At 39.3% G+C, this 25017-nt stretch overlaps 1 protein-coding gene across 1 annotated transcript in view; it reads right to left on the bottom strand.

Annotated features, from left to right (window-relative positions):
• Window positions 1-7735: 7735 nt before the first annotated feature.
• LOC119736365 (E3 ubiquitin-protein ligase SMURF2-like) overlaps window positions 7736-25017 on the bottom strand; it is a 47463-nt gene continuing 30181 nt past the window's right edge. Inside the window, exons 8-17 of the mRNA XM_038210377.1 lie at window positions 24348-24571; window positions 22482-22728; window positions 21762-21912; window positions 19164-19382; window positions 17839-18017; window positions 16038-16175; window positions 14422-14542; window positions 12092-12293; window positions 10974-11058; window positions 7736-8436 (exon numbers count right to left, since the gene is read on the bottom strand). Coding sequence (XP_038066305.1) covers window positions 8337-8436; window positions 10974-11058; window positions 12092-12293; window positions 14422-14542; window positions 16038-16175; window positions 17839-18017; window positions 19164-19382; window positions 21762-21912; window positions 22482-22728; window positions 24348-24571 — 1666 coding nt within the window. The 3' untranslated portion in view covers window positions 7736-8336. The remainder of the gene's footprint in view (window positions 8437-10973; window positions 11059-12091; window positions 12294-14421; window positions 14543-16037; window positions 16176-17838; window positions 18018-19163; window positions 19383-21761; window positions 21913-22481; window positions 22729-24347; window positions 24572-25017) is intronic.

The raw sequence follows: 25017 nt of genomic DNA, 5'->3' as shown, positions 1-25017 counted from the left end.
AAACATTGTAAGGGGCGATCCAAAATCAACTATATTTACGGGGGTGGGGGTATTTACTGTATGAAGAATACTGGAAATGCCCTTGCTCTACCCGATCCTCCAAATCACTTCAGTATTTGTAAAAAGATTAAGTGCGCAGCTCTCCAATATCTGGGTAGTACACTGCAAGAACTGCCAAAGGTATTGACAGAAAGCTTGGCCATTCTGTGAGGAAACTTAAATTTGGTCAACAAACAATGAGACCAAAGTAAACAAGCCTGTCATGTCTGTGGTAAAATAACTTGGCTGGTTAGTCAAAGAACCTCCAATGCACTTCAGCTGGAGTGCATTGGCATGCACAATTGACTTGCAATCCCCCCGCTGGCGGGTTTTTTTGACAATTTTTTTTTTGTCAGCAATGATTTTAATAAAAGTTTATATAGAGTTCTTCTGGCATCAATTCCACCAAAGAAAACCCGCTCAACAACCATTCCAATGCGCCGTGATAATCAGATTTGAAGAGCGCCCCCATTTAGAAGAATGGTACCCAAAAAACTGTAAAAGATGAGTGTTTTCTGAAACTGAAATATGTAATGAAAAAACAATGATTGGCTCTAAAGTACGCCCAAAGATAGTTTTAAAGAGCTTGGCTTTCTTATTTCTTAAAGGTGGTAAATCACAACAGGAACAGTAGCAATATAAGGCTGCTGTGATTATTCTTGTACAGAATGTTCTTGATAATTTCGATTATTAAACGTCATACCAAATCGTGGGGCGGGATGACCAAAACAAATTGGTACACATTTTAAATAACACCAACTACATGATCGAAATTAAGACGTCGGAATAAAAACATCAACTACACGTTCAAAATGAAAATCACCAACTACACGTTCCAAACCAAAAGCATCAACTACTCGTTCGAAATAAGAACATGAACTACACGTTCGAAATAAAAACATCAACTACACGTTCGAAATAAAAACATTTTTAATTGTTAACGTGTAGTTGGTGTTTTTATTTTAAACGTGTAGTTGGTGTTTGTATTTTTAACGTGTAGTTGGTGTTTTTTATTTCGAACGTGTAGTTCATGTTTTTATTTCGAACGTGTAGTTGATGCTTTTTATTTCGAAAATGTAGTTCATGATTTTATTTCGAACGTGTAGTTTAGCTTGTGATACGTGCATGGTTGCTTTTTTTCAGACAATTTTGTAGTTTGGTTTAATCTTTTCTGCCACCCGTCCTCACGACCCGGCTGAGATTTATTTTTAACGATAGGCTTACCACACATCGCTGTTATACATCTATAAAGAATTACGTGGAGGGCGCTTTACATGCAATAATAAAGTCAAAACAACTCAGTATAATATTGAGCGAGTCTCAGCTGTATTACACTTTCGTAGCTATAACTTAAAATCCGTAGGTCATCAGTTCAATCACACAGGTTGTGATTTACCTTTTTTCAAAGGAATTAGTCATTTGGAACTTTTTTTCGTGCTATTTTTGGGGTTTGGAGGATTTCTTTTCAAGGGAAAATAAAGTCCGAGAACCTTACTTGCAACGTACTCTACGTGCTTCGATATACGCCCATATAGAATGTGCGGTATGGAAAAAAACTGGGACGGAAACCAGTCTAGTTTGACGCCTCTAGTCGGGTGCGAGTCATTGTAGATATTGGGTTCTTTCCAAATCCAAATGTCTATAGTTTGATCTCATTTTACCACTTGTGCCCAGTGTAAGCAAAACTTTTTTTCTGAGAAATCCAGTTGACTTTTCCTCCGAACTTGAATGTCGACGGTGTACAGCCGTTGTGGCCATCGCTATCACGATAAACTTGCGACCAATGAACAACGTCAAATGTCACAGAGAAACCAGCGCCATGACATGCATGGACAAAATGAAGTCTGTCATCGTTTTCCTCACTATTCTGATCCAGGAAGCATCGCCGAAAATGTTTCACTCCGAGTTTTCAGTCAGAATGTACTGATTGAAACCAGAAATTCTAAGGAACCGACAAAATCAGTCATTTATCTGAATCCCTAGGATGATTCACTTTAATAAAAGATAACTTTGTAGTTTATGACACTATCGCTTACCTTCCGCCGATGACTTGCCTCATAAAAGTAAGTCTTGGATGTGGGCAAAACTCCATCCTTCCTGGTATATCCAATTTGAGTGCAGGCACGTGGCAAATTACAAATAGCGTCATACCGGACCGTGGGCGTGTTTGAGCGAGTCCGACGGATCAGTGTTAGGCTCCATGTTCGTGATGTTGGTATTAGAAGAACTCAACAGTCTAGACTTTTGCAGTGATGACAGCTTGTGAATAGCCGGCCACAACGTTACTCTGCACTCCGGAGACGTTACAATCCCGATTAACATACTCACACCTCACACGGGGGCCAGCCTAATAAGGTCTTCCGACCTTAAATGCGACAACTAAAACCGACGGTAAAATGTTACCCTTTGCAAAACATTCTCGTTACGAACGAGGACATGTTGAATGGTTGAAGGCTTCTCACATACTGGCCTGTTACTAAAGATAGACTCGGGTACTAGTTTTCACCACACCACCACAGAACAAGGAGCCAGTCCTATACATGTAAACAGTATGCGGATAGGTGCATACAAAACCATTCCAGCCATAATGAAGACAGCGTTGAATGTGGTCAAATTCCCCTTTAAGCGAGTTTATTGTATCGTTTCGGTTTACGGTAACACCATGTGGTAATAACTACTGATTAGAAGATATTTAGTTCTGAAAAGAAAAGAACTTGTCCTGCTTTATTGTAAACAACAAAGCCCCGAATACCATGCGCGCAAAGAAGACATCCAAATTCCTGCATGCAAAGTGCGGGTTAACATTCGACCAATCAAATTGCACCATCACATCTGTTCGCACAATAGCATCAGTACGCGCAACAGGCGTCGCATACATTACTGAGGCAGCGACAATGGCGACTTTCGATGTTTATACAGAAAGTTGTTTGCCTGATTAAAATATCTAAGAAACACAAACTCAAAGACCGGTTCACATCTGGGACCCTTCATTTTAACAATGCAGTGACCACAAATCTCTCCATTAAGAGAATAATGGATTTGTCCGCGGCGTCGGTAATTTTGTGACTTTTGACAACTCAGTCTGCATCCGTACAGTCAGTATAGGGATCATTGCGTCCAACTAGCTGAGAGCTGTACGCGGAAGTATTTAATCTTGAGGTCACTGGTTAGAGAAAATGTGTCCAATGAGTATTCAATAAAGTCAGAGGCAATCAGCCCACCTGAATGGGCGACATGGATGAAGGAAATGGGTACAAATGGGTATCAAATCAGAGGTAACCAGCGCGATTGAATGGGCGATGGAAACGAGTAAAATGGGTACAACTGGGTATCAAAACAGAAGTAACCAGCGCGATTGAATGGGCGATGGGAACGAGTGAAATAGGTACAACTGGGTATCAAAAGTACCACCGAGGGTACGGGTACACAAAGGGCATCAATGCAGAATATGATTCACACCATAACTCAAGCACATAACCGTGAAAACGCACGGACACAAATGAAGTGTTATATATGAAAGTTTATTTATCACACACATAATGTTCATACCAACTTAAAAGTACAACTGTCTTAAATGTCTCATAATACCCAGGACCTTCCTCCTGTTAATTTTTTTTCGAACATTTTTACAAAATGTGTATGAGATTGCGGTAATTATTTTTACAAGAGGAAAATGTTTATCTAATGTAACTGACAATCTATACACATTGCATTGCCTATTAAACATTATTGTCATGTACAAACAAAAACAGGGGGAAAACAACATTTAACATACTGATAGAATTATGATTATTCGTTACGAAATTAGCAAACTGAGGTACGGTACACTTTAAGAGACTCGTAAGGCAAAACTTGAGGTCGAATAGAAGACATTTTAAGAGTTGTGTTGTCAAGTGGCTGCCAAAATGAACTGTTGGACATTTTGAGGTTAACTTTGTCTGAAAAAAAAAAAAAAACACCCCAAGATATTGGCATACATACGACCTCGGGTAAAGAGGAAAGGCATATAATTTTCTCTAAAGTTGCAACATAAACATCGGACAATAAGAATGGATCCTCCTTTTTTTTTTTTTTAATTAAGATGCCAATTTGTCGAGCTGCACCTGTTTATATATGCCTTAAAGAAAATGCTTACTATTAAGTTTAAGCAAATGTTTACAAAAATGAGTTATATTTGGTCACAATTAAATTCACATTTTGCTTAACTGGCTCACTTTAGATATTGAAGAAGTTTTTTTTTTTTAAAGTCGTGCAGATCTTAATTCTGTCTATTCTGTTCAATAAATTCTGTCTATTCATGAGAATGTCCAGGTGTTTACACAATATGTGGATATCACTGGAGTAATTGTTGCGGGCTTCTGTTTAGACAGAGTACCGCCATGAACAGATACTTATATTTGTTCAATAACAAACATGGACTCTCAAATAAAACATTTTCCAGTCCGTTTTGTTGCCAACTGTTTGTTGGGGTGTGATAGAAATTTCTGTAATTTTTTTTTTCCAATTTTTTTTTTGGTGGGGGGCATCACAGGGCCATGTAAGCGCATTCTGTTCATCACATAAAACCTAAGACAGATTACATGCTGTGCTGTTGATCCTTGTGTGTGCGAGTCATAAGCATACATTAAACTAAAAAGGTTCATTCAAACAAAATGGTGTGGTATTGTTTTGAACTTAACTTCTGCATCATCAAGATGTAAGACTGTAGCCAAAGGCAACAAAAATAAACGTAATTAATTTGTCCAAACTTTTTGGCTCAAACCATTAATCTGTCCATAACCATTCCTGTCACAAAATTTGAAACATACAGAAATACATACCAGTTCAATGAAACAATTTAATGACCCTTTCTGACTAAAACATTACATCCGTGCAATTTGGCAAAATCAAACGTAAACTTCCCTGATTTTTATCAAACACCTTTTTTTTTATTTTGCTTTCTTAATTTACAAGACGATGAATGGGATTTTTTCCCAGGTACAACACAATCTCAAAAACTTCCCTTTTGGCAAATACACTATTTTTTTCACAATCTTCTTGTCATTCATGTCTATAGGTTAGTGAAAACTCCAAAATAAAATAAATAATAACAGTTCGAGGAGATTTTTAAATGAATAATAATTTACAACATTTGACTTAGCTACAAATCCACATTTATACTACACCCTTACTGGCCTTTCAAAAAACCTGCTCTCAAATGTTGAATATAAAACAAAAGTACAAATGTCAATTTTCAAAATCAGCCCAGTTTATCACCGCAACCGATTCAACATGTTGAAGTTTTAAACTTTTTTATCTTGGGGCAGGTTAAGTTGACAAAACAAAACAAACAAAGAAATATTCAGCCTTCATATATTTAAAATGGTCCGCGTTCTTTTCAAATTCCAGTACTGGATATTTTGTTTTAGATATATTCATCTAACTTTAAATATCTTTATTCCACCCTGTATATTTTTTCACTTATTTCCCCAACGTACTACAAACTTTGAACTAATTCTAACTCTAAACATATTTTATACGACTCTACCATAAGAAAATTTTGCATTTAAAACAAATGAATAGGGAAAAAACTAACTGCAGCACAGGTTTAACACAAATTTCTGTGCTGGACACACAAAAAAAGTTCAATTTCTGTCATGTGGGTTTAGTAGTAATTTTGTGTTGTTTAGAATAGGATGTGTGTGTAGCAGTATGCAAATACAACATGGTTCGAGGGGGAAGTAGTGGGAATTACTGGCCCCGAGGTGTACATGTAGGTCAGCTTGACTACGGTACCTCCTGCTAAATTTGTTTTACTACACCTCATAAATATTTGGTAGCCTCACTGCCTTTTTAGTAGCCTCACTGCCCTGTCGATAACAGCCTTCGTAGATTTTGCATCTTTATTTAGCACAATTCAAGTTCTTCGTCACAGTGCATGGAATAGTCTGGTGCCAACACTGTGTCTTTACTGCAGTAGTAGCAAGGACTAAAACAACAGACTGGTTCAGTAAAGATTACATGCCACGGACTACATATGTCTACGAGGCGGGTTCCAGAGGGAGCTTTTGGTGCTACCAGAAAAAAATAACTACCGCACGACAGCGAGCTGGATACACACCAGGAAGACATTCACCTGGGCGCGTATCATATTTACTTCCCAAATGCGCAGTGTAATCGGCCAATGACGCGCTCCAATTTGATCATGAATATTTATGAGGTGTAGTAATGGACAATACTATGCACGGCACCAAACAGATCAGATACGAATACCTGCTCAACGGTGACAAAGAGAGAGAGATGTGTAACCAACAATGCTCGCAAAGACCCAGCGCCCAAGCAAACATGGTTTGGACACACTAAGATGACAATTAGTCATGCACACTTCACATCATGTTTTCAAAGCACGCATGCACTAGAGCTCTCAAAAGTGGGAAGACAGCGTCATCTTCTGTTTGTGCTTGAAGTCTGACACTCACCCCAATCAAAAGTTTGGAGGGTGCCACACTTGTATAGGCCTCCCATTCGAGACCTTACTTGGACCTTACAAATTAGGCCTCGTGGCGCTCACCCCCCTTTACAGAACCCTAACCCCTACGGTGATTGACTAGGAATCTTCCTCACCCTTGCAAAATTCAAACACCATATGGTAAACTCCACACGTAAACAGTTGGACTCTGTTTATTTGTGGTATGCCTAACCCCACTAAAGCAGAATCAGTTTACTAGTGCAGTACTCATCCTAACAGATTCCAACAAACCCTGGTGTTGGAGTTTGGCTGGTTGGGGATTGTTAGGGTTAATACCCACTTATTCCCTGGCCTCCAGGGAGATGCAAACAATATTGACCATCCTTACACTCAGTCTACCGATGATGACTAGAGCAGGCTAGTCGAAATGTTGAGACCAAAGACAAGTTCTTTTAGAACTTAAAGCAGGACTGTTCTTACCAGAACTTAAACTACTTAGCGAAAGTTGATAATAAGCAGGACAAGTTCTTATTAGAACTAAATATCGACTGAGAGACAGTAGTTATCACCACATGGTGTTACCGCAAACCGAAACGATACATCCTTACACTGCATCAAATGTGTTTAACATACTTCACTCAATGAAATTTGGTGGTGAAAACGGTGTAAACGAAAGCAAAACTCTGCACACAAAATATCAGAAGTACAACCAGAAAGGAACCGGTTTTGAAGTGAAATGAAGAAGCAAAGGCAAAAACCGTTATGTGGAAAATGCAAATGGACAACTGCACAAGTTACAATCATGCAGTTAATTGTGATTTTTGTTAATGTGATGTTTTGTTTGTTCTCAAAATGTCATGAGATATAACTTGACACTAAGTGTTTACATCTGTACATGTATATATACACACTAAGTTTCGATTCAAAAACCAACCCATGCTACCTCAGAGACCAAAGCTGTGAAGTGTTCAACCCACTGTGTAAACTTTCAATGTGTTTATACTATCTTACAAATAAATACAAAAGTCCAATAAATAAATACAAGTTTTTCTTTCACCGCCAACTGTCAATCCAACAGTGTGGTAATATCCCAGGGAGGCAGATCCCAGACCAAATTTAGCTGGAAAGTGGAACTGCTATTAAAGTGAGGCTGTATCCGAATCACCACGGCCGGAAATAACATGTGCACTTCTGGTAGCCACTGGCTAGCGGCTGCAGCCTCTTCCCATAGACTTGTGTGTTAATTTAAGCCGTAGCCAAGTGATTCAGTCCCGGCTTAACCAGTTTTTAGTCCGGTCTAACTACCATGTTACTGGCTGGTGTTCAATTTAAATCTCTCCGACATTCTGGACCCTATCTCCAATTTTGTAACCCCTGCTCTTTAAGGTAGCGTCCATCATTTGTCATTTGTGCATTATGTTCGTTTGAAGCAACACAACTGCTCAAAATCTAAAGGAGGGTGCTGAACAACTAACCTGATGCAGTTTCAGCTCAGTGAATGTTGTATATTCGGAGAAACCAATTTTCTAGGATCTCATTTTGAAAAGAAGGGAACGAGGCGAGGGATTACTTTTCACTCGACCTCAAGCCAGGCGGGCTGAAACCGTTGCCCTCGGGCAGCACACTCATATTTCCAGCCTCGCTCGCTGCGAATACCGCAAAACCTTTATATGAGCGACTCAAACTTTCTGCCGAAAATGCGGAGAAGAATCGTCAGCAATATAACCTGGATTCCTTCTTGTAAACCCCCCTAAACCAGCACATGATCCAACACTGGTCGGCCTCGACTCAAGTCACTGGGAGTGGCAGGTACTTCTCGCCCTAAATTGGTGACTCGGGGGGGAACCCTCTACTCTACTGTGAATCCACACGTCTCCTCAATGGCACACGTGAGTTTGTCCAGAAACTTCTCGTAGGATTCGTAGGGCGGTATATCTAGCCGATTGAAACTGTGGAAGAAATGAAACGACACTTGAATTTTCATTCAATAAATACTTAAGACAGTTTAGGCCCCCCCAAAAAGTCTCCGGTTTCTGGTATGGAGCTTGCCCAAAAAGTGGTACGGCGACGCGATTTTTTTTTTTTTTACCTGTTTTTTTTGCTTCAAATGTCGGCTGATGACTGCAAATGGTGCCCGACTAAACATTATGGGAGACCAGAGAGGCCACATAAAGCTTATTCTCGATCATAACCCCATCTAAAAACACGTTAAAATTGTGCAGCAGCAGGATTCCAGTCAAACCAGTGAGTTTGGCGGTTTTGAGACATCATCTTTCATTGAAAAAAAAAACGTTTTCATTTTGCCGACGCGCATGGCTACGGCGACGCGCGCGCATACCAGAAACCGGAGACTTTTTTTTTTGGCTTTACACATTCCTATTGGTCGAGAGTCCGTCACGTGGCCGGTTTTAAAACGGTTGATAAAGACATGGCTGGCTGGTCTTAAACACTTTTCCAGTGTCACATGAAATGTTGACTCCTATGGAATCTGGCGCCAGCACCGTTTTATTGGTTGAGCGTTCACAATCCTCGCGTAGATACCAATATGCGCAATACTACCGGTGAGTCAGTATTTCATAGTCCTTAATTCACACTACTATGGTACATATGCGTTGTGCACCACATCACGCAGTACGCGCGAGCGCGCGTCAGTCTCCATATAAGGAGTTGTTTACCAGAGGGCCTTACCACTGTATAGCTAGAGGGGTGTTTTGTTGATTGAAATCATTGAAAATTTATAATTCTTGACTTGTTCTGAGTTTTAGACCATAAACTTTGGATTTTTGACCCAAAAGGTATTTATGAATGGGAATAAATATGTGCTTGGTCGGTATTAAACACTCTACTTAAGACCCATTGGAGTCTGGATGCTGATAATTACCCGAGCCAAGTGTTTAAGACCGGTTGGAGTCTGGATGCTGGTAATTTTCAGCATTCAGACTCCAACCGGTCTTAAACACAGTGTTTAAAACCTCCAAAGCACACTTTATTCCCTTAATATACAGGGTGAGTCAAAAAAACAAAACCGAAATGTCGGGACTATTGTTTTTATTGAAGTTCTGCATGTAGCACCTTCAAAATCTAGTATATGAAAGCCCAATTCATGAGCTTTCTTTTAATACAAGAATCATTTGAATCACTCATGTACTTTTCAAGTTACGGAATTTTTAACACAACCACCGTTTTAAGGTTCTGTCCACGGATCACCAAAAAGGTGTGCGCTCTTTCAGCAAAACGAAAACAATTCACACACATCCCTATGTGATTTGCTTTCGTTTTGCTGAAAGAACACTGAACTTTTTCGCGATCCGTGGACAGAACCTTAAAACGGTGGTTGTGTTTAAAATTCCGTAACTTGAAAAGTACATGAGTGATTTGAATGATTCTTGTACTAAAAGAAAGCTTATAAATTGGGCTTTCATATCCTAGATTTTGAAAATGCTACATGCAGATCTTCCCTAAAACAATGGTCTGAACATTTGGGTTTCGTTTTTTTTTTACTCACCCCGTAGTTTGACAAAAACAAAATTTTGTTAGCGTAGGACATAGAATGACAGCAATGACTTTTTTTTGGTCTGGAAAGTTTCTTATCATTGTTCACTTTTATGTATTGCCTGGGATACTTCCAAAAGAGATTGATTCATGAATCATTCCACAATTGCTGGCTGCTCCAGATGTCTCAGAATTTTTAACAGTCTTCAGTGGGCACTAAAATTTACAGTAGCACATAAAGATTCCCCTAAAGCATCACGCAAAGTGACAAGATTTAGTCTCACAAGGTATTTCCCACCGGGGGGAGTATAAATAATACGCCATCGGCTGGCTTCATGAACTGAAATATTCACGACATGTTGGCAAGCGTCTCCGACATGTTTCAGAACTCCCCATGTGACTTAAAGGGAATGTGCATCATTGGCTTTTGCTGTAATTTTCAGAAATGAACTATCTGAGGGGTTAGTACAATAGATCAAATATTGTTACACTGACATGTTTGAAGTTTTTTGTTCAAAAATGCTGGAAAAACTAAGAAAACCAAAAATGTTCAAGTAGTCTGGTTCCCTGACTCCACTAAATATGAAATGGATCAATTTATAGATGCCGGAAAATTGTAAGGTAATGTAAGGGAACCAGTTTAGCTGGCCTGCACCCGTTCATGAATATGTAACCAATAGCAAACAAAATTTTGACTGGAGAAAGGTAAATTTGGAGCAGTAGTTGAAAAACAGTTAGGTTTTTCCAACGGTGGTCGGCCGACCACCGTTGGAAATTTATACAAAAATACCACTTTTCTTGAAACTGAATTCACGCCAGGTGCCATAATTTGACAGGATGCTTTAGACTGTCATTTAACAACATCCTAGTAAGGTTTTTCGTAAAAATTTGGTTGTTTTGTTTTTCAATGTTTGCAAATGTTGTATATTCCCTTTAAATTGTAGGCTAAACTAGACTGATGGATGACCGTGTTCCAGATGGGTGACTCTCTTACCATGTGTGAGCCTTGGGTAGGTTATTTGTGCTGGCGTCTATCTGATGGATGGTGAAGAGTCGGGGACCCGGGGCACCGGTGGAACCTAGAAGGGAAGAAATAATTGGGAAATGTTAGTCCCAAGGTATTTGTATTCAGGAAACATAAGGTAAAGAACAGCAATTTTGACCTGTCCAGTTTAACACAACATTTTTCAGAATTTCCATCTGGACTTTGGTGAGGATACACGTACTGGCAACAATCCTCAAGAGTCGTACAATTTAATTCATGAAAAACTTCCATCCAGTAAAAAAAAAAGAAAGATGGATCACAAGGATCAAGCAGAATAAGGCAATTTTTTTTTTATTTTTTTTTAAAGATTTCGAAGCTCAGATTTTTTTCAAGTGTAAGAAATGACAGTTTCAATTGAGAATCACAAGTCATCTTGTCTTTATTTTTTTCCAAGTCAATCAGGTAACCCAGACAGAAATACTAAAACAGCACAAGAACTGTCGGTGTCGTTCAAACTTCGAACGACGTCATTTCCTACAGACCATCCACATACATCAACATTTTGAGCCTCAACTTGGCATAACGCGCATCGGCTGCGTCGTATTTCGAACACATTTCAAGCAACAAGCATGCGTGTTTGGAACATTTTCAACACCGTGTAATGCATGCTTGATTGCGTAAAATAAGCAGTTGCAGTTCTCCTACAGAGATGGCCGTCATTGAGCGAACCCTATTATTAACAAATGTACTTGAAAGTAAATTTAAAGAAAGGAAAATAAAAAGCTCAAAGAGAGAGGAAAGTTGGTCATGTGACATGTTGGGGCTGGGCTACTGATACTTTTGACAAAGTCTGGTTGAAATCGCTCAAAATATGTAGGAGCAATAGACAATGTCAGCGTTTGTTACTAACTAACTTACATGTATTGACTGATAAAGAGACGTGATGATTCGCTGAGCTGCTATCCCGCAGCTAAAAAGTGAATAGCTTCTGCATAGTTACAAAAATAGCAATTTCGAAAATTTACGGCACAGAGAATCCATCTTTAAATCTGCACACTACTATTGACTTGGCACTGAAATGGGACTATAACACCCATGGATGACTATAAAACCCCTGGATGACTAACCTTGCAAGGCCTTGAAGCCCTGTAGAGGCACCTTGGAGGTCCCCGTCACAAACTGCAGTAATCTCGCTCTCTTCTCCTCGTCAAACGTCTTGATGGCTTTCCAGAACCAGACCACTATGTCGCTCTCTTGGTTGCACTGCTTCAGCCTCGTGTTGCTCTTCCAGTCCTCTAGGTCTATCTTGCCCAGGCCGTTGATTAATAACTGGTTGGAAAATTGATGAGAAAAAGGGACAGGGAAGAAGAGAGTAATTGTCAGGAAAAAAATTGTAAGAAGAAAATGCAACACCTAAAAGGACAAAGTAAATGTTCTCAAAAATAATGCTGTATTGACAAAAGTTGACGTTTGACGAGGAGAAGAGAAATTGTACTTCTAATAAACTTGGGGAGACAGCATTTATGGTAGCTGGTCCTCAGTTTTGGAACCAGTTACCTGGTCACATTAGATGCCAAGAAACACTAGGGAGTTTTGAATGCGAGGTGAGAAACTTTTATTTCAGAAGGCTTTTTATGTGTAATTGTAATTGTGCACGCGGTGATTTTTAATGGTTCATTTGAAATTTAGATGTTTAGCCTGTAAATTTTGATTGTGTAATGGTTTTCCTCAATAATGGTATAGTATTGTAGTTTTGATTCTAATAATACAGTTTTATTCTTCATGTAATTTGTATTGTAATGCGCATTAGAACATATGTTTATGCATTTTGCGCAATATAAATGCCATTATTATTACTATTATTATTATGTAGTTGTCTTACAGCAAAACTGAAAAAACAACAACAAATGTCCTGTTTTATGAACTATGATTTACTGCATAATTTGCAAAACAAAAAGTGACAAGTAAAACTGCACAAATATTAAAAGGACTCTGGTCTTGCGAACATGGCGAATAGTAGGGCAGATAGGTGATGGGATTGTGCCTTTGATGATACAAGCATGGCATTTGGCACACAGTCAGAGTATGTCATGAGAAAGATATTTGGCTATAGGGCCATCGCAGATTTGTCCTTTGAAAAAATATAGGTAGAATAACAAGCAATGGCAGCCATTTTGAAAAATTTTGAAAATTGCTTATTATACCTATATTTTTGAAATGACAAATCTGCGATGGCCCTATAGCCAAATAACTTTCTTAAGACATACTCTGACTGTGTGTCACATGCCATGCTTGTATCATCAAAGGCACAATCCCCCAAATATTTCCTCTATCTGCCCCACTATAAGGAACAATAAGCAATCAATCAATTTAACCCTTTGTGATAACGGAAAGTATCTTCATTCAAAAAACACAATCAGACTTGACATTGCTGTCTTGATTTTATGACTGTGTACAGATAATAGTTTAAACCAGCAACTTGACAAAATCTGTCTTTTGAGTTTGTTGTTTTAAGTACATAGAACTATACAAAAACCTGGGATCATACAAATCAGATTTGCAACTGCAAAAATGTGAAAATGAAATACAGTCCAAATAAATGGAACACCCAAAAATTAAACTACCACCAAAAAAAGAAGAAAAAAAACATATTTAGAGTACAGGTAATATGCCTTTTTTTGCCAATCCACGGTTGGCATTTTTTGCCCACCATAGGGCGGCAAAACTATAAAAGGCCAATGTTGCAAAAAAAACCAATAGTTGCTAACGGTTATGAACATATCATTGAATTGCTGAAAATACAAAATAAACACCAAACGCTGCCAAAGACTTAATAAAAACACCTATTTCTTAAATAATAAAAAGGGTGCTAAGGCCGAAAAAAAAGTCTCCGGTTTCTGGTATGGAGCTTGTCCAAAAAGTGGTGCGGCGACGCGGCTTTTTTTTTTTTTTTACCCGACTTTTTTGCTTCAAATTTGCTTCAAATGTCGGCTGATGACTGCAAATGGTGCCCGACTAAACTTAGTGCAAATATATGGGAGTCCAGAGAGGCCACATAAAGCTTATTCTCGATCATAACCCCATCTAAAAACACGTTGAAATTGCGCAGCAGCAGAATTCCAGTCAAACCAGTAAGTTTGGCGGTTTTGAGACATCATCTTTCATTGAAAAAATAACTTTTTCATTTTGCCGACGCGCATGGCTACGGCGACGCGCGCGCATACCAGAAACCGGAGACTTTTTTTTTTGGCCTAATATGCAATTTTTTGTCCAAATCTTTTGCCTATTGGGACTTAAATTTATGCCCTTGTGGCAGCCCATACAAAATGGTGCTTGATCTTAACAAACTGAAAGGTCTTTACTAAACCAGTCAAAAAAGCAGAACACTAATCACCCCTCCCTAGGATGGGTGAATAAGTGGGCTCCACACAGGTGGTTTGTTTGACAGGACCATTACCTCTAGTTCCCTCTCATCAAACGGCTTGAGCAGGTGTTGCGGGATGAGCTCATTGGCGCCTTTCTGTAAGGCTAGGAACTGTGGCTCGATGCCACGCAGGAATCGCCACTGGACAAACAATCTAAAGGTCAAATCAGGAGAAAAAAATGATGAATAAGCAACCTTGAAGGTTAAGGTGTTGTATGTGTGTGTGTGTTGCGATATCTGGGTTTTTCTAGAAATTCAGGGTCCAAAGTGTGACATTTTTCCTGTCTCTGTTAACTTGGTACTTTGTAATTTTCCATTCAAATATCATTAAAGGGAAAATACAACATTTGCAAACATGTGAATGACAGTCTTAAGCATCCTGTAAAATCATGGCACCTGGTGTGTTGATTGGCAAGAGAAGTGGTATTTTTGTATCAATTTCCATGGCCGGCCGACCAGCGTTTGGAAAAAAAACTGGCTTTTTTTTCAAATACTGCCCCCAATTTACCATTATTTAGTTAGTCCACATTTAAATAATGCAATGGATTACACACCTACTAGTATGAACAGGTACAAGCCAACTGGACTAGTTCCAAGACCTTACAATTCTCCAACACCTATAAATTGCTCCGTTTCAACTTAAATGGGGTTAGGGAACCAGACTACAGGAACATGATTGTTTTTCTTTCTTTTTTCAGCATTAACGTCCACAAAACTTCAAACAAGTCAGTGTAACAATATCTGCTCTAAAATACTTACCCCCAAAATCCATCCATTTCTGAAAATTACAGCAAAAGCAAATGTTGTATATTCCCTTTAAGAATCACTTTGAAAGTTGTATATTTGTTTTGGTAGGTAGTTTGTTATTCATAATCACTCTTGGAGGACGATTGCACTAAGGAGTACATCAGAATCATAAAATCATAGATGTCAGATGTAACAGGGACAGGAAAAAAAGGGGGCGTGCCATATTTTCAATGGGGAGCGCTGATAAAATCCTACAATTATGCACACTATATTTAAATTAGCTATTACAAAGTGTACATACTGCAAGCCGAAATATCGTTTCTAAATGGTTCCTACTAGAGACGATGACATATTATATGGACTCAAATGTCAAAAAGCATTGTTTCAATTCAATCTAGTTACAATGCAAAGGAACACAGGATCGTTTGCATTTATCCAAAAAGTAACCTACCGAATTATTGTTTAAAAGCCTACTTTGATTACAGATTGTACTGGTACTAAACACCACATGAAATTGTTGTCTCGCTTGCTGTCATTTAGAAGAAATCAAGAAATGTAGATGATTTCCAACGATCAGTCAACTGACTGATTTTTGGAAATAACGAGTGCTACTGACAAATTTATGTTTCGTGATCAAAAGATCATGCATGCTTTTCACTGTTTTACAGTGAAAAGTGTAATATCCAACAAGCTGAAACTTCAACATGTTAGGCTTTGAACATTCTCCTTTGGATTTTGAGTGCTGTTATTACTGGAAACGAAAAGCAAATGATTCCATATGCCTTTAAGTTAATTAACTACCCCATCTTTCTTTTCAACTTTCAGGATATCATCTACATGCTTTTTGCTTCCTTTGCGACTAGCTTGGAGTATGTTTTTGTGTCATCACTGTCTTGACTTACTTGACATACTCCTTCTTGTTCTCCTCTGTGACCGGGATGTTCTTGCCGTTGGGTTTCAGGTCGTGAGTCTGCATCTGGCCGAAGCTATAATGCTCCACGGCGAATGTATTCTCAATCACGTCCGTGATGTCGTTTTCCCTAAAGTGAAAAAAACAAAGACCCACCTTGTTAAAAATCGGTACCAATTTGCAAGGGGAGCTGAATAAATGCAGTTTTGATTTTAAGGTGATATCTGTATCAATTTTGCAAGGGGAGCCGAATAAATGCAGTTTTGATTTTAAGGTGATAGATTTTTTTTGGTCCAAACTGGCTTTCAACTGAATTTAATGTTTAGTTATGGAATTGAAAGTACACTCAACCAAAAATGAAAGTCCCCCACTTCCAATACTTTTCGTCTAACTCAAAAAACTACTGAGCACCTCTCGCTCAAATAACGACTAATCAGTGCAGAAATTCCTTAGCAATCCAGCCATACTCTTTATTTGGCCCCAAACAGTGATAATGTGTGCAAATCTATGCAATTTATGACAAATGGTACTGAAAACAGTTGCACATTTGTATACGTGCAAGTTGTGGTTCACACTCACCTTGCACGCATACAAAAGTGCAACTTTGTCATAAATTGCATAATTTTGTGCACATTATCACTGTTTTCCGCCAGACAAAGAGTATGGCTGGATTGCTAAGGAATTTCTGTACTGATCAGTCGTAATTTGAGTAAGATGTGTCAAGTAGTCTTTGAGTTAGACAAAAAAGTACTAAAGAGGGACTTTCTTTTTTGGTTGAGTGTATTATGCCATCCTGTTCTTGTTTTTCTAGCGAGAGTCTGGGAAGTCATCGGTACGTATCACTTGTGGTGAACACTTGTAAGAAAATACGACAAGGAATTTCAGTTTCGGAAGTAGGAAGTAAGGTCCAGAAAATATTTCCTTGAGAACCCATATAATCAAGGCAAGACCAAATTCTCAAAACTCAACAGTGTCAGTCCTATTACAACTTGTAGTAACGCTAACAAATGCACAAAAAAAACCCCACTTTTTTTTTAATCTCAGAAGATCTTTAGGGGGACACTAAATACTGTTTTATTCAAAGCTTGCCTGCCCTAAGACGCAAGAGCAGCGTACAAAAATCATTGTGCTTGTTTCCGAGGGAGGAAAAGCTATGTGTTTTTTTTTCTTTTTTCGTCTAGTCATGAACAATTCCTGAAATACAAAATTACTCCAAAATCTGTTTCTCATGTTTACAGTGATGTTTTGGAACCATTTTTAGAGTTTATCCTTAAAGTGGCCAATTCCAACATTAAGAAAGAAAGTTTAATGTCAATGACAGAAACAATTGTGATGCGATCAAGCTAAATGAGTCGTCTGTCGACCCTGGTCAATTTTTCTCTTTTTACAGATTTGAAAAGAGCACAATCTCAGTATTACTGCTGTGAAAACTGCATGCTGATACCATCTGTAGTTCACAAATTATGGAAGTCGAAACACCAAGAGATGTGATGAAGTGATGTGATGAAGTGGCCCTATTTTGGCCTAAATCTCCAAATGAAAATTCCCAACAAACGACTCATTTAGCTTGATCGCATCACAATTAACCATATGTAATGAATGATGCAGAGAAATGGTCCAAAACTCCTAGTCGGTAATCTCCTTGACCATTACTAGATGATGGATGTATAAGATTTGAAAAATACATTTTAAGGTTATTCACTGAGCTCATAAAAGCTCTGTCACAGACATAACATAACGCTGAGATTGCCTATCTATTATCGTCAACCTTTAAATCCGAGTATCAAACTTACAGCATCCAGACTAGACTCCTGTATACCTCAGGGTCCACGCATTCCATGTCTTCCAAGCTGACGGGCTTGCCTAGGAGTTGCTTGTAGAAGGGCATCGTGAAGCCTCCATCGATGTAGTGGCCATGGAAGATGGCCATGCCGATAATACGCCCCACAAAGTGGAAATAGGACAAATGTTCCTGCAAGGAGGGAAACAAAAAATGGAAGATTGTAAAGTCACTGATCCAACAGAACTCTTGAGACGTAATTCGTCATAGGTCAATGGTAATCTTGCTTGGGAACTTGAATGCTATTTTTACCCTGACCCTTAAACGCATATAGGATCATCTGCTTTTCATGGATTTTGCTTGTTTCTAATAACACCCCTCAAAATCCCAAGAATGTTCAAAACCTAACCTGTTGAAGTATCAGCTCATTGATAGCTTTCATTTTCGCAACTAAGAAACATTCAAAACTGTACAATTTTCTTTTTTTTACATACATGTAAACTTTAAACAGCCATATCTTGGCACACAGGAAAGTCTGATTGAAGTGCAACGAACAGTATTGTGAGGAGAATTTTATTCTCTTTCCTAATACCCACAAACCTTCATTTTGACTTCTGCCCAGGGCAAAGCTCTGTTTACCGTAAGCAAAAAATCCCTGCTTACTGTAGCAGAAATTCTGTGCTTACGGTAACCGTATTTCAAATGTTAGCGAGCAATTTTGGCTTCTGCGCATGTGTACATCCCGTTACTAGGGATTCTGTGCTTACAGCGTTAGCACAGAATTTTTCAGCTAGCGTGGTTAGCACAGAATGGTGATTGTAAGCACGGAATTCTGTGGTTAGCAGAGCCATGTAATTGGGCCCTGTTCTGTCTCATTTTACCAGACCGTCTCACTTATTGCTGACTTCACCATGCAATCACTCACTCACTCACTCAGCCGCAAAGACAAAGCGTTGGCCCATCGTGCTGATCTCCTGTGCCCACGTCGAGCAGCTCGGTTCCATGCAATGCAAACCTTACTTGGGGAGTCAGGTTGGCGTAGCGGTACTTTCCTCGCCTTCCACCGCTGTGACCCAGGTTCGAATCCTGCCCGGGCCAATATGTGGATTGGGTTTTCAGTCCCTACCTGATTCCGTTGGTTTTCCTCAGAATATTCCTCTATGCTTTTCCTCCCACCTCTAAAAAAAACCCTGTAAATTCTTCTCACTGTCTTCTCTCTACAGGTTTCTTCAGGCTTTCCAGCTACAGTGCCTAGGGCACTTTTGAGGAATCCTTGGTTTCATTACCAGAAAGAAATAAAATGAAAACCTTCATATAATTGAAATTCCATGCACCTACCGGGTTAATTCCTGAGTCTGGGTTGATTTGTAGCGTGTAGATATCATCCCTGGAGTACTGGAAGAGACCATAGTACGGGTTGAGCATCTCGTGGGATAGGAGGTACAGCCACTCCCTGGCGATACCACCGTAGTCCAGACCTTCCTCCGACTTGAATTTGATCATCAGTCGCTTCCGGAGGTCCCTGGGTTTCATCTTCATGACTTGCCGGTACGATTCCTAAACAAACACGTCCAACAATATAAGTAGACATTTCAAGGCATTCTGTACTATTTTTCGAAGTTTTGGCCTTAACCGAGTCAAATTGATTGCTTTATTGTCCTGATGTTTCCTTCTATAAAACATTGTGTGTTTACGGAGAAGCCTTAAAAACTATCCAGGTAGGTAGGTAGGAAAATAATTTTATTTTGTAACTTTTTGTGTATTTGTCTCAGTCTTTTACACTTTTATATGTTGTTTACTTTAGGATACCATTAACACTATTCTGTTGTTAAATTAGTTAATTTGTTTAATTAAAACTAATAAACACACACAAAAACTAGCATAGGGAACACTGTTTTTATTTTCAAAATAAAGTATATTTCAAATTTCTGGCCAAATATGGCAATACAAGTTTTTGAGGCTTTAGTTTCATCTTTAGTACTTCCCAATTTTGATTCCTAACAATTTGGTTAAACACAAGTAGAGGCAATTTAACTTGACAGAGGTTTGAGATATTTTTCGTTGAAAGAAGTGCATGATGACATAAAAGAAATATGGACGTAACCCAAAGAAGTGACTTTCATTTAATTTATTTTGGTTCATGCCGACAGGCGAGGTTCACATGTCGACTAATTTTAGTTCAAAATGTACGGATGGAGTCTCACAAAATGATTAGAAAAGATCTGACAAATGGTCGAAGCAGAAGGTGTGAGGTATTGAATGATCAGAGACATATTGTCCTCTTTAAGACAAACAACCTGAAAACACACCAGCAGGAAATATCATCTGATGAAATGTTTTCGTTCTCCATCTGAGTTGGAAGCATTCCTCTATGGATCTAGACGGTTTTATATGATGATGGGTATCACATGTCGAACGTGGCACGCCGTTTGTGTATTTTGTCTGTGTGGTATTGAGGCTTTATGACATTTTTCACAGGATCTGTTCGCTCTTTTTTAGCGGCCATACTAACCCTTGCAAATAGGGATTTTTTTATTTCATCGTAGTTATTTATCTTTCTTGCAAAAAGGTTTATTTTGAGTCACATCTGGAAATGAGTGGGTAATATGTAATTGTGCATTATCTTTACTAGGAAAGTTTTCCTTTATTTAATTTTGTTTATGATTTGGAGATGTTAAAATTAATCAATGTTTCTGTATAATTACTCAAATTCAATTGCATTCAAAATCAGGATTAACGTTTTGGGAAGAAATCCATATGTGGACATCACTAAATTTTCCCTGCAGTGACCTATCAGCCATCAGAAAGCGATAACATGTCCTAAAAAGTCAAATTTTAGCAGGGAAAATATTGAAGCATTTACTGAGAAAACACATAGAATTTTTCAGACCAGTCTCATAGGGCTTGTGCACAGGGTGTCAAGTGATGTCCAAGGTATAGAACTCTTTCCAACGTTTTACATGCTAATGTATATTTTAAGGAAAACTGATTTTGCAAAAAAAGCACTGAAAATCAACTTAATTAAAAAACCTATTTCAATATTTTAGGAAGGGGTAAATTATGTCAGTTGCTAAAAAAAAAAATCAAACAAGCAGCACTCTTATTATTCACACACTAAAACAGAAGTGTGTATTTGCCTCAAATCGGGGACCCCCTATTGTCCCTCTTTTGTTTGTACTACTAACTTTTTAGGAAGACCTCCCATATGTTTTGTACACAAATCCAAATTGGGGACCTTCGGGAATTGGGGACCCTATTGTCTGCTATTGTTCAACGTCCCCTACTGACTGCAGAAACAAACTCAGCCTTACATACACATAATGTGGGGAAGACCTTTGTTTCCCTTCTTCTGGTCTCCTTTGTTCCCATTGAAACTCAAACTCCATAGTGTTTCCCTTATGGGGCAGATTGATTTCTAAAGACTTCCTTGCGGGGTCTATTGTTCTACTGTGTTTTCTACCCCATAAGAAACTGTGATCTGATACACCTTGCCCTCTGGAGACATGCACACAATAGGGAACAAAAGATTGTATCAATTCCACAGGGCAATTTCTATAGATGAACACGTCTCCACAAAGTTTTCACGAAATAGATAAATGGATTTTACTCAAAAACTGGGGATTTCAAAGGTATGTTGATCTGTCGACATACCTAATGGAAGAGTTTTAGAAAAGGGATATTAAGTCCGAGTTTCAGCCAAGGAAATTAATTCTGGTTAAAAAATAAGAGCATTTTGAAACTGTACTTTCAAACTTGAAAACTTAAGTGCAGGAGAACAAAGAAATGTCTCCACAAGGATACAAATTTCAGTATGCGTGTACGTGAACATCTTATTGTTACACATTACCACAGACACACTAACTATCTACCATAGTGTCTTTAGTCTGTCATCATTTCTCCTTTCACATTTTGCTGCCGAACCTTTCAGCTCCTTACCTCAAAGATGTTTTCTCTAGACACTTCTAATCTACAGTGTCCTGTCTGGGGTTGTAGTGAGGAGAGTTCTGCATGTAGTACCTTCAGTTTCTGCACAACGTCTCTGGTGTACTTTGGCGCTTGCGTCGTCTCAGGATTTCCGTTATTGGGCCTGTCAAAAAAAAAACACAAAATGATAATTTGAGTGGATGAGCTGATTTATTATATTACTTTCAAAACTGACTCTGATCCAGATCAAAAAATTAAATTTTATTCCATAACATATGCAGTATAAAAAAGCCGACAGATTGTTGTAGATGCAAAGTTAGAGTGACAGCCTGTCACAAGTACATGTATTATGGCTAGTAACCTTATCCTGCTAAGCATACTTTGCCAGTGCTTAGCACTTTTTGGCAGTGTGGGATAGTGGTTTGGGGTTGAAACTGTAATCCAGCTGCTGGTTATATATTGTGTCCTTGGGCAAGCCACTTCACCCCCACTTGCCTCTCTCCACCCAGGAGTATAAATGGGTACCAGCATTAGCTGGGGAGTAATCTGCGATGGACTGGCACCCCATCCAGGGGGAATAGATTTTCTCATTCGTTTCAAGCCAAGGAAACCGGAGATTTACGCCAGCCTGGTGCGCCACATTATTGGCTCGTGACAGACTTTACTTGGCAAATTTCTGTGCAGCTCAATAGAAGTGGCCCCAGTTTATCAGATCTTCTTCCTTTTACTCACTTGTTGAGCGCCCGGTTAATTATATTGGCGTCTAGTCTGGGGTCTGTGAATTGCGTGGTTCTGCTGTTGTGGTCTACATAGTAGACCCTTGCTGTCGGGGTGTGCCGGACCTCCCAGCCCGGCGGCATGGTCCCAAGATCCGCCTCGTTAACCGTGAAGTCTCGGGGTAATCGCGGATCGTGCCACGTGCTGATTCCGGTCTGCGAGTGCAGGAAGTACACCTGGCCTTGCGCCGTCGTCCTTTGCTCTGGAAAATTAACAGAGTGAATGACGAAAACAGGTGAAAATTGGGATTGAGTGATGATTAATTTTGCCGGATCAATCCTGACGAAAAAATATCTCTTGCTTTCAATACACAACCTATGCTGGATGAGCTACATATCAACATCAGTTTCAGGAACCATCTTACCCATTATTTTAAGCAAAGTATCTTTCTCTTTCTCAGTCCCGACCAGCTATTTTTCTTCCTATTTCCTCCTAGTATTTAGTCTCATTATTATGTAAACGTTGACCCCTGTTGTCTGTATGTTTGTCAGTCCATCCTTGGCTATTGTTTGTGCTTCATTTGGTCTTGTCTCTTGGTTTGTCTGTTTTTCTTTAAATTCTTTGAAATCGTTTTTTTTACGGTTTTGCATTTAAGTATAGACATGCCCCTACAAGCTTCGGCTTTTTCAAATCACGCCACCATCTTAATATAACTAGCTTTTGTTGTCATGATGCTTTTACTTTGCTTGGATGGAAATAATGTTATTGAAATTGAAAAAAAAAAAAATATTCTAAATGGATTGATTTTTGTAAAAGGTTGCCCAATGGGATGGTTTTAATTCTTGTGGTTTAAAACACATTGAATGTATGTATCATTCATAAAAGTCTCTCTTGTACCTTCAAAACAGAAACCTGGAATAACAGTTCTCGAACGAGCAACAAATGGATTTTAACTCCGAAACAAATCACTTCAAATATGACCTGACACGAGACAAGTTCAGTGCATATTACCCTTTCAATCAGTAATGTCCACATCATTGACAACATGAACAATATAGAATGCGGTATGTAAAAGGCCTGCACTGCCCAAGACTGCCCGATCACACTACTGGCTTTAATATAGATTCTTCATGGAATAAATACACTGTGATATAATGTAGTACAGGTGCTGATGGGTTAAAGGGAATTTACAACATTTGCGAACATCAAAAAAAAAAAAAACTAACAAATTATCGCGAAATACATGTACCTTACTGGACTGTTAAAAATGACAGTCTCAAGCATCCTGTAAAATCATGACACCTGGTGTGCTGATGTTTTCAAGAATAGTGGCTTTTTTTTCAAATACTGCTCCCAATTTATCATATGTAGCTAGTCCGGATTCTGTTTGCAATTGATTACACACCTATGAACGGGTACAAGCCAGCTAGACTGATTCCCTGACCTTCCAATCCCTCGACGTCTATAAATTGCTCCGTTTCATCTTAAGTGGGATAAGGGAACCAGACTACAAGAACATGTTTCTTAGTTTTACAGCATCTACGAACCCAAAACTTCAAACAAGGCAGTGTAACAATATGTGCTATAAAATACTTACCACCCAAATCCATCCATTTCTGAAAATTACAGCAAAAGCAAATGTAGTAAATTCCCTTTAAACAATACCTGATTAAATGCCTCATTGCTTCTCTATATCAAGAATGAATGATTGAAGAAAGTGCAATCCCCCCACTCCCCCCCCCCCCCCTCTTTCCCCCACTGGTGCAGCGTGGACCTGTTCATGTAGTTGAAAGTGCGATCTCCCCCCTCCCCCACTCCCCCCCCCCCCCCCGCGCCCCCCTCCTGCCCCCACACAAACAAATATCAAACAGGCAAACCTACCATAGCCCTCGGGAAGTTCCCTGCACTGGTGCAACGTGGACCTGTTCATGTAGTTCCGTAACCTGGAGGACTGCCGTCTACACAGCAGGTTGTTACTTGGGATGCTGCTGCTCTCCTGCCGTCTGGATAACGAGACGGGCCGGCCACGCCCGTTGACCTCTGACCCTGAGAGCGGAGGACTGTTGCGATTCGGTCTGCTGGAGCCGGCACATTCCGAGGCAGGTCTTTTCGAGTGAGGGAAAAAAAGTAACAATTTTTAACCTCAACCCTTAATCCCTGTGCACTTTGTTGCTGGAAACCCTTACCCTCCTAAATCCTCCAAAATCGACCAGGCAGTTTGGAGGATTTGGAAAGAATAAGGCTGAATGACAAAACGCGTCGGTTGATTTTGAAGGATGTGCTGTGTCAGGGTCTTCAGCTGTACCCAGCATTGTTTATGTTCAGCCATGCATAATTGGGGCCTACATTTTGTAAATTATACTGGACATCATCCGCACTGCAATGTTTACAGTCGTTGTAGGATTTTGGAGGGTAGAGGCAGTGGTCACCCCTCAATGTTTTACAGCAATCTTTGGAGGATTTTCAAGGAGGCAGTGGTGACCCCTCCACTGAACAGATTCAAGAAATAACGGAAGATTTTGGAGGATTGAGGCTGTATGCAAAAAAGCGT

Source organism: Patiria miniata, unplaced genomic scaffold, assembly GCF_015706575.1.
Source record: "Patiria miniata isolate m_02_andy unplaced genomic scaffold, ASM1570657v1 HiC_scaffold_3, whole genome shotgun sequence".
NCBI lineage: Eukaryota > Metazoa > Echinodermata > Asteroidea > Valvatida > Asterinidae > Patiria > Patiria miniata.
The sequence above is the reverse complement of the archived record's forward strand: the minus strand, read 5'-3'. Positions and strand labels throughout refer to the sequence as shown.